Source organism: Pseudochaenichthys georgianus, chromosome 15 (genome assembly GCF_902827115.2).
Source record: "Pseudochaenichthys georgianus chromosome 15, fPseGeo1.2, whole genome shotgun sequence".
NCBI classification, from domain to species: Eukaryota; Metazoa; Chordata; class Actinopteri; order Perciformes; family Channichthyidae; genus Pseudochaenichthys; species Pseudochaenichthys georgianus.
Genome location: NC_047517.1, coordinates 18,920,749 through 18,939,250, shown reverse-complemented (window position 1 = coordinate 18,939,250; position 18,502 = coordinate 18,920,749). Strand labels below are relative to the sequence as shown.

At 40.8% G+C, this 18,502-nt stretch overlaps 1 protein-coding gene and 1 long non-coding RNA gene across 3 annotated transcripts; one reads left to right on the top strand and one right to left on the bottom strand.

Annotated features, from left to right (window-relative positions):
• Positions 1-363: 363 nt before the first annotated feature.
• Positions 364-5,693, bottom strand: nsmce4a (NSE4 homolog A, SMC5-SMC6 complex component). 2 transcript variants are annotated; one of them, XM_034101071.2, is made up of 11 exons: positions 5,553-5,693; positions 4,614-4,845; positions 4,443-4,523; positions 4,110-4,240; positions 2,020-2,168; positions 1,421-1,520; positions 1,206-1,296; positions 1,032-1,126; positions 893-941; positions 713-798; positions 364-595 (listed from the first exon to the last, which is right to left on the bottom strand). In XM_034101071.2, exons 2-11 carry the CDS (start codon positions 4,816-4,818, stop codon positions 530-532), a joined length of 1,053 nt encoding a protein of 350 aa, XP_033956962.1. In that variant the 5' UTR covers positions 4,819-4,845; positions 5,553-5,693; the 3' UTR covers positions 364-529. The 2 variants fall into 2 exon arrangements, with proteins under 2 accessions (XP_033956962.1, XP_033956961.1); XM_034101070.2 differs by having other exon boundaries at positions 4,614-4,827.
• Positions 5,694-7,432: 1,739 nt separating this feature from the next.
• On the top strand, positions 7,433-9,059 carry LOC139435249 (uncharacterized). The gene is made up of 2 exons (XR_011644540.1): positions 7,433-7,564; positions 8,670-9,059. It is a non-coding gene; the product is annotated as an uncharacterized lncRNA (long non-coding RNA).
• Positions 9,060-18,502: the final 9,443 nt, after the last annotated feature.

Genomic DNA, 18,502 nt, shown 5'->3' with positions numbered 1-18,502 from the left:
ACTGGTCTCGTTGTGTGGGTGTGTTCAGATGGGGCAGTGGGGCTATGACAGGCAAAAAAAGCGGAGTGACAGCTTTGATCAGGCAGAAGGCCCCAAAACACACTGCATGCTCCATCGCGAGGCACTTGTAGGCTACACATCATTTTTTTTTTTTAATTGCAACAGGGGGGTCCCCACCAGAGGGTAATGCTATATGGGGGTCCTTGGCATGGCAAAGTTTGGGAACCCCTGTTCTAGTGCACAACAATTTCAAATATTTAAATGTGCAAGGTTTAACCCAGGTTTTCCCAACCCTCATTTAAAGCCATTCAAATGACAGCAATATAGGTCATATTCCGATTAATTAATTAAAACAGTACCAGCTTTCTCCTTGTTTTCCTTTTATTATTCAAACTTTAAAAACAGTAAAAAACTCAGATTAAATCAATGTGTGCAACAGAAATAAGTCACTACAGTATGTATTTACAAGAGTGATCTTGACCGTTGCAAATTTCTAACAATTCCACTAAAAGAAAGGCGGCAGGGTCCATCACTCAGGCTGCATGTTTGAAGGATCGATCATTGTGACCCTGATGTCGTAGCCCTCTATAAGTTCCTGGGTAAAACAACATAACAGTTGACAAAATGAAAATCATGATTATGACATAACAAAAAGAGTTAACGTTTATTTTAGCCATGTATATTCTCAGTTTTCAGGCTAAAACTTGCTAACCTTCCATTGTTTTGGGCTGATGGAGACAATGCACTGTTTACGGATGCTTGATCCTCCAGCTTCCACCTCTCCCTCCTCCACTGGAGCTGAGAAACAAAGACACAGAACGCTGGTTAAGTAATTTATCTAGAGACATTTGTATTGGTCAGAATAATACATCAAAATATGAAATCTTCTTACCTATACAAGGTAATTTGTAATTATCGTAATACATCCTAGCCAGCCCATCCTGAAACACAAACAGAATTGTCACACTTGGTAACGGTCACTAGAGGGCAGAGAAGTTCCGTTAATCCAAACATCAGCTAAGGAAGCTCACCCTGATGAGAAAGGACATGTGGAAAATGTTCTCAACTGTCCGGGAAAACGACTTGGGGTCGATGACAAACTCGTAATAGGATATAGGGGATGTTGCTGTGACAGAAGCAGAGACACGTGAGCGAATAATAATCACACGATGAAGAAACATCATATAGGTCGGCTTTAAACTCACGATCATCTTGGTAATACGTCTTCAGGTATCCCAGGATCCTCTCCACCTCTTTCTCTGTCGCTTCTTGATGGGAGCCTCCCATTTTCTTCAGCTGACAAGACAACATTAACATGACAATCAAAAACGCTGTGTTTTGAAAGATTATTGACTGAAAATGTTACTTTTAGATAAAGATGTATCGTTATCCAAAATAAATCCATGGGGCTGTAAGTTACCTGAGTAGGCATTATCCTTTTGACTTCTTTGCCGGGGGCCTTCCTTTGCCGCTCCATCCTTTGCTTTGGAGGAGGCGGCTCTGCATGGAACGAGCCCATCCTGATGAAATGACCCACAATGATGAAAGATTTAGGGAGAGAAAGTAGAACTATTAACAATAAAAACCCAGCAAAGACGCAATACTTGAGTTATAAACAATTATAGTAATAATAAACATCTTTAAAGTGGCAATAGACAACTTTTGGATTAAGTAATGGTTACATCACCATTGTCTATATTAGTTCTGTATGAGCTCTGCTTTAAAAATGTTGTAATCTCCCTTTCACAATAAAAGCATTAGACATAAACACTGCATCTCTGCTTACTTAAGAGCAATTTTCCTAAAGGCTACTAAACAAAAGGTAGTGGAACAACAGGAGTGAGGTAACTAAGTCTTGAGTTTTCGAAAACTGAAAGAGATCGGGTTATCTTCTGAAAACGGTTGATGTTCATTCAACACAGACTTCAAATCAGCAGCTTTTAATTTTACGAACATTTTGTGATCCCTTCTGTTATTTCTTATAATTGTTATTGACACATAGCCTGCTGAGGCACTCACATGTAGTGGAAGGAGGGGGCTGCCCTGAAACAGCTCTCTGCTCTCTGGGCCACTTTGTGCCAAGCATCCGGAGGCAGGTAGCCAATAGCGTCTCCGATCGGCTGCTCGTCCTCCCCGTCGTTCAGTCGGTTCAGACCCATGTAGGACAGCTGTCAGAGAAGAGGAGAAAAGATCTCCACATGACTACTGCAACGTTTTCGGTCTTGGTACTCACATTACTAACATATTGACCTTCTATGGCTGCCCTGAACTAAAGATGTATTCAGGCGATTAGTCGACTAATCGTAGCACGTATATAATGTTATGATTATAAATATTATTTATTTTTCTCCCAAAATGGTTTCAGTTAATTGACTTAATGACCAGGCAAAGAGTAAAGAGTGAGGGACTAACTCATCAACGCACACACAGCGCACAGATGGCGTTTTCTTTTCATTTTTTACTTCAACTAATACACTAATGAAAACATTTTTATGTTAGCCGAGTAACGTTTAGTCGACTATTTGGGGGCAGCCCTATGACTAGTGCTGCGTACCTGGACTCACATTCAGGTTCAGGTCCGGACTCAAGTCCAGAGGTTCAGGTTCAGGTCCGGACTTATAAGTCCGGACCTGAACCCATGTCTTGTGTCAAGTTGTGTGAGTAACTAAAGTGAACTTATTGTGAGCTAATTATCAATTTAAAATTAACAATAATCAACTCAAATTCAAACTCGTCAGGTTTATTGCGCTCCCTTCCAACTTGTGTCTACATTTCTCTACAAAGTACAAATGTAGAAAAAACACTTTTTGCCACTTAGTCTACAAATGACTTATGACAGCAACTACAGTGAACTACTACAAAGTTCAAACATTTATTTCATTCACCAAACTAAAGTAACCAACCAGTCCCTGAGCTGACTGAGCCTACATCCCTAAAACGTTGCTGAAAGGTAGAGTGTAGAGTAGACTATACGCATTACACTGTTACACACCTACTATACAGTATAGGCTACACTGTAGTGACTGACTGTACAGGCAGAGTGTACTGTCTGTACATTTTCTACAACTCTACATGTGTACATTATACAGTACATACTACATACATAGTGATGTACATACATACTGTTAGAAATTAAAATCAATGTTGATATGGCGTAATTTTGAATTAAATACACTATTTAATTTAAATCAGTTTTATTCTGAATAAAACGGAAGTTCACACTATTAACTTAACTAATACTTTTATTCTGAAAATTCTTCACTTCCGGTTAGCATTAGCATGTGGCGAAAGGCTACGTTTTCAAACCGTGAATCGAAGGTGAAATGACATGTGATGTTGTACACTGAGCACACTGGGATTAGCACTCATGTGTTGACGCTGAATAACGTTTATCAGGGAATGTTTAAATAACCACGGACACCAGAATATACGTAAGTGCTAGTTTTTTTGCGAGTCCAAGTACCGGTTCCCGACGTTCCGGTTTTAACCGGACTTGAACCGAAACTTTTTACAAGTCCAGTACCGGTTCGGCTTGCCGGTACGCAGCACTACCTATGACTTTCTACATTTTTTACAGTTGTTTTTTTTCATGTTAATTTCTATGTCCTCCTTTTTTTCTTGAATCTTTCTTTTGCTAAGTCTCTGTTTGTTGTACAGGAAAAACCATTTCAATAAATGATGTTGTGTTTTAAAATAAACGTCCTGTCTTGTTTCAGACAAAGACACGTTCAGATTTACTTTAAAGTGAGATTTTTATATAACACAAGTGTCCTAGTTAGAGCAGAGAGTCGCATAACATTGACACATCAAGATTTGAAACATACCACCCGTGAATGTTGTTATAACAATGTAGCTGCAATGTTATCTTTCTGTTTATGTCACATGGTCTTATATATGTATTTGACTGTGGTTTATTGAAAGATCTGAAAACAAACCTACTTCTCAGTTTTATAGATATTATAAGAGAAATGATGTACGTTTTTTATAACCAAAGAAAGAAACTATCAACAATGTATGAAGGTAACAACTTTTCCTCAGCTGCCATTTTGATCACTGAACCTACTGAACTGAACTTTGGCGGTAATAACATGTATAAATAATAAACTCACAAGGTGTTCAGTGAAAGCAGTGGGATCAAAAGCAGCGCCCTCCGCGGCAAGTTGGCTGGCTTTCTCCTTGCCGAGGTCTGAGGTCACAACGAGGAGCTGGGCATCCAGAGCAGCTTCTCTCGACTGCCGCACTGCCAGGGAACACGCACAAATATAGGTTCAATTGTTTCAAATATAACATCACAGTACATGTGTTTCGCATGCATGTTTTATTTCAATGCAGATGCTGGTTTAAAGATGTTGCTCTGATGGAGAAAAACATTTTGGAATGCATTTCCCTGCAGTCCAGTCATGCAACAGGTGTGCATTAGATTGTGGTTGTGTCACACCTACCATCTTTAAAAAGTTTGTTTGCCTCTTCTAAAACTTCTGTGAGCTTGTTGTTGGAGGGACTCAGCATGTCTTCCCTATTCTCTGGAGGGGGGGACACAAGAACGAAATACATTAATGACATGCCAACAGAATCCTATCTATACTGCCTTGCCAGACCCTAGGTTTACTCACGTTGCACTGACTGGATGAGTTCTCTGTACTTGCTCCGTATTTCCCTCCGGATCCCCGGGTTATCGTCTTCGTCTTGCATGTCAGCTTGGCCGAGGTCACAACCACTGTTGTCCCCGTCACTTTGGTCAGATTTCCTCTGGCCTGCAGTGGCATTCTGCCGGGGAGCTTCCTCACCATCACCGACACCGCCTCTGGCACGTTTCATGATGCGTCACTTAGTGGAAGAGTTGTTCTCGTAAGGAGAAACGCAAAACATGATCAATATAAACAAAGTAGGCTACCTCTCTGCTTGTAAATGTTATAACTAATACATTACCTTGTGACGACAACAACCGTTACGACTATCTGATTTTGGATCTGGAAGTTTAGCCAAAGACGAGATAGAAACCAGCCACTCTAGCTACTTTACAAGATAGTACAATGAAAATGTTGCTAGTGTCATATTAAATATAAGTCGATCAACACAACATCATTAATATAGTGCAGTCGACTTACCAGTGTATTACTGTATACATAATAGAAGGAAACGAACCATAGCTAACGTTGGTTTCTGCATAAGGACAGAAGTATCTACTTAACTTTGTATTCAACACTAACTAAGCATTGCATTTGTGTTATATATCAATTACAGTGTGGTTAACAAACATACCAAATATGCTGAAATGTGTTTCAAAACCCAAACTCTGATAGGCTATCATGCAAACCAGAAGCAAACTTCTCCCAGATCGGCGGTTAACACTAACACGGAAATTCTGAACGGTTTACCATCTTGATCTGAGAAAACGTTAGCCGATGTTAGCTAGTACAATCAGTTGTGTTAGCAACGAAACTAAACGTCTTACGTAATTTCCTATCTAAGGTCCCTCCGAAAGTAAACTCAGAGCGGATTATTGTTTAAAACATCAATACATCTGTTTACAATTAATTTAACATAGCTACCTGTTCGGCAGACTGAAGACGCGCCAGGATAATCACAAAAATGTTGACGTCAAAAAAGTTAGGTTCTTCTTCTATTTCGTTTATGCGGGATACAAATAAACGTTTAAGGTGAATACCGCCATCTAATGAAACGGAGTGTGTAGCACAGCATCATGAGCATATTTTCCATGATATGTTCTCACATACAAAATAAATAAAACTATATTCTGGATATTAAACCTGTATTTTTAAAATATATTACATGTTACTTGTTAGCAGTGATGTACCTGAACGCGTTCAATGAACGATCGTTCATGAACGCGTTCATATTTTGGGCGAACGTGAACTGAACGTACTGTATTTCCGCTAGATGAACGTAATTGAGAACGCGTTCATTCTCAGCACTGTATAACGGCGTTCAAAAGTGCGTTCATTCTCAGCACTGTATTATAACGGCGTTCAAAAGTGTGCCAGATTTCATATGCCTTTCAGCCGAAAACCCAGTTAAAACACACCGTAAACAGGCTTCAAAATAATGCGGAAAACCACCCAATCTGGCAACAGCAAGCTGCCTGTGACGCGTACGCGCCTGTCACCCCTGGCTGTCGCACTAAAATATAAATATACTAAATATATCAGACTCCTCACAACAAACAATGTGGAACCGCGGAACCGGCGAGCATTGAATGAATGAATTAATTAATTAGTATGGACGAAGCCGAGAGCAGCTGCAGCAGCACTCGCTCAGAGTGAGACTCTACGGCAGGGGTGGGCCGGAGGTTCCCCACGCCACGCCACGCCACTCCAGCACTTCAGAAATTGCAGTACCGATAAGTCCATACACATGCCGCAGTTTCTGCGTGTCTGTGTCTTAGTTGAAAGCCCAGTGGCGATCTGCTCATCTGTCATACTGATCAGACAGTCAATAACTGTGTTGTTATAATTAGCATCTGGTTAGCTAGCTATGCTAACGAATATAAGAAGCTTTGTCTACAGTCAGTGAGGTAAAGGCACATCTTTATATGATCATTATAGTTCTAAAAAAAACAAGAGAATAAAGTAAACAGGTATAAAATACTATATGACAGTTATTAATAAAGAAGAATACAGTTTGAAAGGGTAGTGATTTGTCAAATATCCATAAATTAAAAGAAAATCTGCTTACAGTTCTGTTTGGGTGTTGAGAGATGTGTCCATAGATCTCCTAATGTTGCTCTCATAGTGCAACAAATCTTCCCAGGGGAGCATGCCCCCCGGACCCCTCTAGAGGAGGTTAGGTTCCCCCCACTTAAACCATGTTCACATGGATAGGAAACTAAATACATTTGCACACATCTTGTGTCCATAATTATCTTTCTGTTTTGGTGGTCACGCCACACCGTGCACGTGCATGCATACGCGAGTCATGGTGAGATATCTGGATTAAGAGGTTGCTTTTTCTTTGCACAGAATGAAATGAATGGGCTGTGATTTTAGTTTTTTTAAGCAGAGGTCAATAACTTGTACGGCCCTCTGAGGATATTGTAATTGAAAGCATTATTTATATCCAGAACACTTTATACTCATACTGAGGGGCGTAGTCGTGGGTGTAGGCACTTGTTAGACGCTTTTATCCAAAGCGACTTTCATACTCAATACTGAGGGGCGTCGCCTGGGGTAGGCATCCGGGGCTGTAGCCCCGGATGTTTTTTCTTTACCCCCGGACAAATTCTCCCTCACTAATATAATACATTAACCTACTTTACCTATAGGACGGACGGCAGGTTTGTAAATTCCCATGTTCAGTGAATGCAACACAGAGGCAAGACGACGCCACCAGACCAATCAGAGAGTTGCATGGAAATAAACGTGTTTTATTGGCTGACAGGTACGTACCTCTCCTCTGTGACAGTGTTTAAACTTTAAACTGTCAGCCCCGGACGCGGAGATTCTGAAGATGGACATTAGACATTTCTTTAATTAAAAAGGCGGCAATTCTCAAGTGGTGGCTCACACAACAACCCCAGAGCCACCACCTGAGCCAGGTGAACAAGGTATGTACCTGTCAGTAAACTTACAAGTTATGTCAACATGTAAGCAAAGCATACATTATAGCTACGTTGACGTTACTTTGAATCGCGGGGGTAAGCTAAACCGTTAGCAAGTAGCTATAGCTAGCCAGATATATTAAATAAACACTTTGTCATACAATCTAAATGTTGTGTTTTTTTAGCGTTACTTGGTGATTTCAAAGAAAGCTCTCTGGGAAATGTTGACTTACTGTCTGTGTTCGACATGAAGCTAGAAGCTACCTTACAGTAGTTGATCCTGAGTGTGTGTTTCATAGTTAGCTTAGCTAAGCATCAACCTAGCACTGAAATATATGGATGTTATGTGACGGTATTTCTGAGAAAGAGTCAGCTGAAATGGTGGCATAGTTGCCACTGCTTTACGTGTCGACAGCATGTTTGAACGTATTTGCAGCAGTAAATGTGGCTGTCTGGCCACTGACGTTGCCATAACAACACCTGCATTTAAATGTGCAACCTCTTTTTGTGACAGATTTTGCATGAAAATATAATTCTTCTGATTGATATTTCCTATTGACAGCTAGTTTCTATGTGAACATTATGAGATGGACAGCCAGCTAACAAGCTTGTTATACACATATTTCAGATCAAAGCTAATCCAGTGGGGCTCCTGAAAGGGGCAAGGGACACTATGCTCCCAAATATTAAGCCTTGACCCGCATCTTAAAATTGATATGATCCAAAAATGATCTGCATTGTCGGAGGCCTTTTTTCCTCATCATGTCAAATTGTACAGCTTTCCTTAGTGTTGAATGCAGAAAGATGACTATATTAGAGTATTAAGTGAAAATGACTATATTAAAGTTTTAAGTGAATATATTAAGTGAATTACTCAAACTGCATTTGTATAGGAATGATTCTGTCCTATTGGCAGATAACTACTCTTAACAGTGATATTTACAAGAGGTTTCCAATGTACATGTAACTATTTTCAATTGGTTAGTATTACATTTTGTGACAGTGTGGTGACACTCATTTTAATGAAGACAAATGTGTGTAACTTGAAATTCATTTATTTGACAGAGCTGGAAACTGATTGACTTACATACTTGTTTGTGTTTACCCACAGTCATCACAGATGAGCCAAACGGAGTAGAGGATGGAGAACAGGAGAAAGGGACATACAAGAAGGAGATACAACAGACAAGAACGACAATGGAGACAACAATGAACAGGAACACCAGAACAGACGAGAGTCAATGGGTAACCTGACTGATTTAGGGACTGCAGATACAGGGCCAAGGCAAGTGAGACATCACTGCTTTCCATCCAGCATGTTTGGCCAGCAAAAGAGATAATTTCAACCGCAAACAGCAAGAGATGAGGGATTATTATTTCCTCCTTCCATCCCTGTTTTCTGTTTAATCTGATTACTAACAACTTCTAATAATTTGACGTCGTTTATGATTTAATTGGAAAATGAAGTGTTTTTAAATAATAAACCCGTTTATGATTCTGATTCTTTGATTTCTTTTTGACATATGGGTGTTGAGAGATGTATCCATATCTCTTGATGTTGCTCTCAAAGTGCACAAGATTGATGCTTTTAACTTCATCATTTAAAAAAATCTTCCTGGGGGACCCCAGAGGAGGTGAGTTCCCCCCAAAATAGCACTTTATCTCTGCTTATGTAACTCCGGTGTAGTGTCCCCTCGGCAACAGATCACTCAGACCTGGTGATTACTTTCCTGCATTTCAATGGACAGCATATAAAAAGGACACGTGAGCTGCATTGCTTAAGAGATCCTCTCATGCTATCTCTTTTACAAAATAAGTGTCCAGTCAACAACAAAACATCAGTGATCGTATAGTGGTAGTATATTTTTCACAAGCAATGTGAAACATTAAACTTATACAAACTGGTGTACAAAACTCACATACCTGCATTGATCTCCTGGAGTGTCTCTACTCTTTCTTCTCCACGTCTCTTGTCCACCATCAGAGATTGCAAACATTTCAGAAACAGCTAGAGGTAGGGGACAAACAACTTGTTCGCTGGGCATGTCAAAGACCTCCCTGCTTTGATCAAGACTTTAGGGAGCCTTTCAGCCCCTCTAGCAAAGGGACTGGAAAGCAAGCTTTGAACATGCAGTACCATCTACATGCTGTCATGTTCCAGACACTGCTCTCAACCACTCATGCGGCTTTCACACCAGCGCTTTTCAGTTTCTAGCTCCGAGCGGGAGCTTTTCTGATTCAGCTCCGGTTTCCCTTTTCAGCTCCCGCTCTGTGCACACCGCCCACTGGCGCCCCAGAGCTGCCCTTGCTGCGTCATGACGTCACCGTTTACATCGCTGATTTGCTCCCCAACGGAAGCTCACAACAACAACAACAGCGTCGGGTCGATGATCGTGTTGCTTTTAATCACACGAAGCCAGAATAAATTGAATAACGACTTCTCCAACCTTATACTTTGCTCCAGAGTGCCGTGGTTCATTGTTTATTAATGTGTTTCTGCAGCATTTACCGACCGCTGCAGTGCTGCTCTTCCACGGGAGTTTATTCTCCCGTTAGCTCCCGGTTAGCTCACACTGCAGCGGCCGCTCTAAAGTATTCACTGTCCGACTCACACAAGCAGCTGATGCATATCCCCAGTTCCCCTTAGCCTAAGTGAATGTGTGTCAGTCTGAATTGACACTGTTTGGTATCACAACGCTGTTATGAAAGTGTCTCTGGTATAAAACGGGTGATGTTAGCATAGCAACCGAAGCTAAACTGACTACTTGCATCCGATAGCTGCAATAATACAAAACAACACGTCTGCCTCTCTCCACAATGATCGATAACAGTGAACGGATGGTCAAAGTAAGGCACAAATAAACAGAATCACACGAAGCCTGGTTAGTGTTGCCTGACTTTATAAAGTGTGTTTATAGGCACACTGCTTGTAGGCAGGCATAACAGTCGACCCATGGGAGGTGGGTTTAGTTTCCTGCACGCCTCGACGTAAGAGAGATGTAAGCGACGTCACCTCTTAGCTCCAAAGCTCTTGCCTCTGGACCGACAATTTTTTGGAGCTGGAAATGAAGCGGATTCCGGAGCTAAGAGCCGGCGCAGCTCCGGTGTGAACTGGAAAACCCGGCGCTTTTCAGGCTCTAGCTCCGAGCCGGAGCTGAAAAGGCGCTGGTGTGAAAGGGGCATCAGGGCTGCACAAATACCTGCAGAAAGAAACAATTGACTAGGTACAGGCAGTAGATTACAAAACAGCAGTTGAGAACACACTGAAAAATTACCAAAGTAACGAGAAAGTACATGAGGTCGATGACAAGACCAAGGCCCTGTGCAATGGTCTTGATATTCCCGAAACTGTGACGCAGAGGAAGAAGCGTAGAAACATCATCTTTGTAGTCAAGGCATCATGTGGAGCAATGTGAAACATTACACATAAATAAACTGGTGTACAAAACTCACATACCTGCATTTCAATGGACAGCATAAAAGGACACGTGAGCTGGGTTCTGGTGCTCAGATTAGCTTTTGATGATCACGTTGATAAATCATATAAAACAAATAGCCAATCACACAAAACATGTTGCTGTGACTGTGAGCATTAAACAATTAACATTAAACTAAACAAACACAACAGTACGTTATTGTCCTTATAAAATAAAAACATACATTTTGTCCACCGACATAATACAGGCACCTTACCCTCAAGAGATCCTCACGTGCTTTGAGAATCTCCCACAATCCATTGCCGTAACAAAGCTAATGCAGGCACACGTTTGTGACACCAGATGGCGCAATTGTGTATGTGCGTGTGGGGAGTCTTGCAGTAGAACATTTGACTGTAGCGCCGCCACTGTGGGCTAAGCCCCGAATGTTTCCAGGTCCAGGCGACGCCCCTGCTGTGGGCAATCCCCACAGGGGCAATTTGGGGGTGAAGTGTCTCGCCCTTTATATATACAGTCTATGGCAGGGATCACCAACTACATTTGTCCAAGGGCCGAAATGTAACCAATAGACACTATCGCGGGCCAGCGATTTTTATATAGCCCAGAATTTGATAAATAGTATTCAGATTACTTTTGGAATACTTTCTTTTTCCATAACAGATGGGTATGTTTTGGTGCACAGGAGACACTTATGTTACTGTTTTCATGGCTTATCAAGAACTCAAACACAACATCTTGGTGTCATTCTGACAGCTCTCTCATCTGCACCCCACATAAAAAACATCACCCGGACTGCATTCTTTGTACTGTCTTAAAACCTTTCCTTGGAATATGTTATGAATTGTAAGGTGTCCTTGCGTGCTTTGGAAGGCGCCCCTAAATAGAATGAGTTATTATCTGAAACGATGTAATAACTTTTAAAACTTTTTCCAGTCACTTGCCCCATGCATTCAGCAGCAGCAGGACATTCACTTTGATTTCATCCCGTTATGAAATGTCATCATTTCGACAATAAAGAAATGATACATAAACGTTATCTTGCACATTTTATCTAACCATCTCCGTTTCTAACTTTCAATATATTTTAAAAGAGATCTCTCTCTCTCTGCGTGCGGGGGCGGGGCCTCACAGACACGCTGCATCTCTCTCTCGCTCACAGACACGCTGCAGCTCAGTGCAGTGTGGACACAGTTCTGCCGGTAATGAATATTACATTTTGTGAGGAAACTTTTCCACCAATAATTCCCATAAGTATTTCAAAATGTATTCACTTCAGGTTTACGAAAGTAACTGTAATCAGATTACTCGTTTTTCAAATGTAACGCCAGCTGAATACAGTTAGCCTTCTTGATTTTTGTATTCTGATTACGTAACGCCGTTATGTTTTCTGTTACAACCCAACCCTGCTTCTAGGCTACTGTCCTGCAGCTCCAGCCTCTCTGTTGGACTCTGTCGCAGCGGGGCTACTGCTGTGGTACGGAGCGCATTAACCAGACTCTTCACAACGAAGGATCACTTCTTCTTCTTCAGGGGAGGGAAGGTTTCGCAGTACGCAGTCTACTGTCCCGCAGCTGCTGTCTCTCTGTTGGACTCCGGTACTGCACCTTACTCACGAGACGTTGTACACAAAGAAATGGGTGGGGGGCGAACGCAGTAACCACTCCGCCAACGCCACAGTCACCCCCGTCGTGCGGGCCGGATGAGAATGTCTGGCGGGCCGCCAGTTGCTGGTCACTGGTCTATGGTCTCTGGTCTCTGCGCCAAAGCTGGGGAACAATAGTCTTGCAAGGGGGGGGGGGAAGAAAGGAGAAGAAGGGGGAAGAGGAAGAAAGAGAAAAAGAGGAGAAAAAAACGATTCTCTTGCTACCTGTTCCCCTTCTGTAGCATGTAAAAGTATTTATATACAGAAGTACTTTAATAAAGACCAACAAAGTATGTGTTTGTTGATTAAAAAAAAGATACGTTTTACTTAATATTTATTAGAAATATATAATATTCAATAGACATGTGTTAATAGTTAACTGCATAACACAAGTGTTATGTTTATAATAATTGTATGTAATAAACTTGAAAGAAGTAGATCTACTTCTTTCAAGTTTATTACATACAATTATTATTATTATATCTTTATCAGGGATAGTTTTGAAGTAACCAATATGGACCTGTATTGAAGCGCCATGGTTTGTGTGCTGTGGATAAATACTTAAATGTAACCATTACATTTAATATGAACTAAGAAGGTATTGGTGTTATAATGTATTTCTTTTAACAAACAAAGAGAAAACCTAGAGAAATTCTAAACATAGCACTCCACTCAATTATTGGACAGTCACGAACTTGATAGAACCAAATCTTTATTTTAAAGTAGTTCAACTTAATAAAATGTAAAACAACCCATACAAGTAAGTAAGGTGCAGTATCCAAAGATAACACTCTAAATGAGTTTTAACATAAAATAAACATTATCATAAACTTAATCAAATATATACATATCATATATATAAATCATTATCAAACTATACACCGAACTATATACATAAATAAGTGTCCAGTGTCCATGCCTCTGGTGGGGGGATATACATTTTGTTATGTCCTCCAACCACTGTTCCTTTGGCACAATGTAGTTCACTACTCCCTGTACTGGCTGTGTCCAGTGTCCGCTGTCCCAAACCTCCCACACCTCCACACGTGTTGGGCAGTACTTTGCGGGTCAGTGTTTGGCTGTATGAAGCAGGAGCAGGACTATGAGCAGGAAAAGCAGAGAGAGGCTGGCATTCAGAGCCTGTGGAGCAGCGACCAGGACAGGAACCTGTGAGCTCACTGGAGTAAATATCATAGAGCCCAAAGGTGGAGCAGGGAAGCGCTGCATCACCACCTGAGGGCCAGAGGGTGGAGCAGGGAACAGCTGCATCTCCACCTGAGGGCAGAGACGTGCACACATAGACTCAAGGTAGTGCTTGAGCACCTGCCCGTTTTGCCCTCTGGACAGCAATGTGCCCTTTTGAAAGTTCGTTTTTTACTTCTTTTTTTTTTACAGTGTACTGTATGTGGCTCATGGTAACATCGATCAATTCTGGATTAAAAGCTTCTAATATATACAGCAATGCCCCAAATGCGCGTTGTAATTTTGTCAGACATCCCCACACGTGCCCCGCGGCACTCCCGTACGTGCCCTGGCTGCAGCCCCTCCCTTCCCTGCTCTCAACGTGAACGCGCAGCGCGCAGAGTCAGTCAGTCAGACAGGCCACGGCGGGTGTGTGTGGTGCAGCAGCACGCAGCAACACGACTAAAAGTGCCCTAGTGACGACCAAGTAAGTAACCACCACCAGGTAACAAATACAACGAGTGTATTGTTTAGTCCCCTAAATCAGATGCCAAACTAAACTATAACTTCACTTCTTTTCTTGCATCCATCCATTTAGTCTCGTTGTGCACTTTTGAAAATAGCAGATCTACACGCTCACAATGCGTCATTATGCTAGGGCTGAAGTGATTAAATGTATGTTGTGTAATAATCTTAATCAAAATCTACATAGTAACTAACTAAAGTTTTCAAATAATTGTAGTGGAGTAAAAGTAGAATATTTGCATCTGAGATGTAGTGGAGTCGAAGTAAATGTATTGAAAATGGGAAATATTCAAGTAAAGTAAAAATGCCTCAAAAAGTACAATATAAGTAGTAGCCTAGTAACTTTATAGGTTTACATTAATGCTGCTGTTAAATGTTTCTAGGAGATTAACCCTTAATTATCATGCACAGCAGAGCAGTACATTGATTTAGCTCATTTGCATTTACCACTTGTAGAATAATGCCAAGAAGAGACAGGATAAGAAAAGAAAAACAAAGAGAGCTACAGCAAGCAGCCCGGGGAAGCAGCTCTCTGCTCTCCTGGGTAAAGCAGCCTGAGCCTACCAGCAAGGAAGATGAGGATGCAGATGTGCCTGATGAACCCTTACCCATCATCAATGATTACGATGAAGAAGAAAGGTCAGAGTCATGTTAAGGGACAAACTGTCTGTCTAGAGCCCTTTCATGTTCAGATTTGAACTGTGATAATAATAATAATAATAATATAATTTTATTTTTTTTAACCACACTAAGTGCTTTGGTGATACTAAATCAGACATGAAGCTACTTGCCAAATGACAAAAAAACAACAACTATGTGGTAGGGTGTTGAATTTTGGCCATGACAGTTAAAGTCTGGTGAGTCTTAATGTTGTCATGCATTGCATTGCCTTACCCAAATAATTGAAATAAACATCATATTCTATATTGTTTGTATTCTAGGCAGCTACAGCAAGCTCAGGGAAGCAGCCCCCTGCTGTCCTGCAATAGTCTATCTAAGATGAGGGAGACAAATCCATAGAAAATATCTCTGAGTCAGACACAGATGAAGCAGAAATGTCAGAGTCCAGAGCAGCACCATGTTCAGAAACAGTGCTATCTGATGATGACCAAAATGAGGGAGAGATGGAAGGAGTAACCAAAAACCGAAAATAAACTAACAAAATCCGCCATTATCCGGCACATTTTCGCGCACAATTTCGGCCGCCAGACCGCCACGACGACTCAGAAGGTGCCCTTTTTTTTCTCTTGAGCACCTGCCCCTATACATGTCTGTGCACGCCACTGCCTGAGGGCCAGAGGGTGGAGCAGGGAACAGCTGCATCTCCACCTTGCTTTGATGCTTTGTGATCTGGAATGTGACAACAGCGAAGTTGAGGCATTTATTAGAAATGATCTATAGCAGTTAATGTTTCAAGATTTGTAACCGAACACATTTATAATAAAAACTAGTTTTTAATGTTATTGTTTATAAGAGAGTTTAACAAACATGGAAATCAAATACACAGTCACGTTATATTTGACCTTTTTGGTTGAGTCCATCTTTAAGGTGGAACCAAATGTGGAGGTGATGCTGGCCTTGATATGGTCCATGTGGGAGAGGATATCCCTGCCGTACATGGACAGCACCCAGAGACTACTTGGAAGGAGGCTGGGCTCTGGGGGCTCCTGGCAGACCACAGGGAGGAGGCTGGGCTCTGGGGGTAACTACTGGGGGTGTGATATCAAATGTATGCCTGAGGCATTTCTTAATCTGAAACTATCAACATTATGTTTTAGTCTGGAGTGAGTCACTCAGTGTAAATCCTTTGATTGATAATATTTGCACCAGTAAATTGTAAATGTCCAGTAATATACTTATCATATGTGAATAATAAGTAATAGGTACATATGTTTCTATAGTTTACCTTCTGACAGAGGTCACGTCACTTCCGTTTCCTTGGAGCAGGTTTATCCCTCCTGAAGGCCAAAGCCCGTCCATTCTGCATCTCCCATTTCGTTATGGCTTATAGGTTTAGTGATCATCTAAACTTTAAGTAAAATAACAATGCAAGTGTTAGAGAGAACTACACTGCAAAGCGAACAACACTGATACCATGTTAACCATTATTTATTTTACACAGGTTATCTACACATATAATCATGTATAAACACATCATGTTCATAAACGGTGAAGTTGTCCTTTTATCCATATATGATTGATGTATGTATATTGAATTACAATTAATGTAATGTTATATACAGTATATAGCTAGCTTGAATATATATTCAACAATATACTGTATCCTTCCTGGAGCATATAACACACTTTATCATATCAGAGTGAGCAACGATCCCTTATCTCACATAAAGATATTTATATCATATAATATATGATATACTTTAGGTGTCTATATGAACAAATAAACTGATAAACATAAACTCATAAAACGCCACCAGTAACCAATAGGCATCTTAACCAAATCTGTAAAGTAACTAAAGGTAAGCTATTAAACACATGTCGTGGAGTAAAAGTACACCATTTACCTCTGAATTGTAGTGAAGTAGAAGTACACAGTAGAAAAATATGGAAAAACTCAAGTGAAGTACAAGTATCTCAAAATTCTTGAGTAAATGTTCTTAGTTACTTCCCACCTCTGTGTATACAGTATATATGCTGTATGACTTCTGTACCACTGCTCACAGAAGTGTAGTTACTAATTACAACATGCCCATTAATACAAGAGTCGTTTAACAACTTATTTAAATTACTGTTGTCAATCGGATGTACAACGCATGGCTGTTGACATTGATTAATATAATAGCGTGTATTTAACCTAGACACGATAGCATTAGCAATGCTGGCTTGCTAACTTTATGCAGACTGAAGTTGCCGACTGTGTAGTGTGTATACCGTAATGTAAAAGTTGACGCCAGGTCTGGGCTGCAGTAGAATAGTCCAAAGATCAGCTCCTAAATTCTAACCCTATCGTCTATTCCTTGACCTCTGAGTGAAACGTCACGGGGTTAAGGGATAGGGTATGGAAGCAAACAAGAGACAGAAGTATTTGAATTTTATCAGACACCGAATTTATAGCATTGAAAATAATTACTTTGAAAATCATGTATCTGAATGTTTTTTGCTCCAAATTTACCTATGTGAAATAAAAATGTTGAAATTCAGATCCCAAAAATTCAAGTGAAAAAAAGTCGACGTCAAACATTTCGGTGTTTAAAATTCGATGTAAAAAAATTCGGTGTATAAAATTCGACCTCAAAAATTGCAATGGAGCATCATCCGGGCTACTCAGACAGGATAAGCAATCGAGCCCGAATGCAATCAACCCGACTTCTGGGGGACAGTGCTGTGAAGCTCAATGCTGCAAACTGTAGGCGACGTCGGATGCATATGGGAGCAATTCCCGTAGACCCTATGTTAAAATGTCCAACTTAACAAAAGAAAATGAACATGTTTCTAGCCTGGATCCACAAAACATATTCTGTATAGATTCCCCCTTCATGACAACAGGACTGCTTCTCCTGGCTCCTCTGTCTCACTGCTAGCTCCATTGTATGGAAGCAAACAAGAGACAGAAGTATTTGAATTTTATCAGACACCGCATTTATAGCATTGAAAATAATTACTTTAAAAATCATGTATCTGAATGTTTTTTGCTCCGAATTTACCTATGTGAAATAAAAATGTTGAAATTCAGATCCCAAAAATTCAAGTGAAAAAAATTCGGCGTCAAATATTTCGGTGTTTAAAATTCGATGTAAAAAAATTCGGTGTATAAAATTCGACATCAAAAATTGCGATGGAGCATCATCTGGGCTACTCAGACAGGATAAGCAATCGAGCCCGAATGCAATCAACCCGACTTCTGGGGGACAGTGCTGTGAAGCTCAATGCTGCAAACTGTAGGCGACGTCGGATGCATATGGGAGCAATTCCCGTAGACCCTATGTTAAAATGTCCAACTTAACAAAAGAAAATGAATATGTTTCTAGCCTGGATCCACAAAAACATATTCTGTATAGATTCCCCCTTCATGACAACAGGACTGCTTCTCCTGGCTCCTCTGTCTCACTGCTAGCTCCATTGGCTCCGTGATGCTACAGCGGCTCAGCTCATGAGGAGAACACTACTTGAACTCGGCCGTGTTTGTTGTGTTGGCTC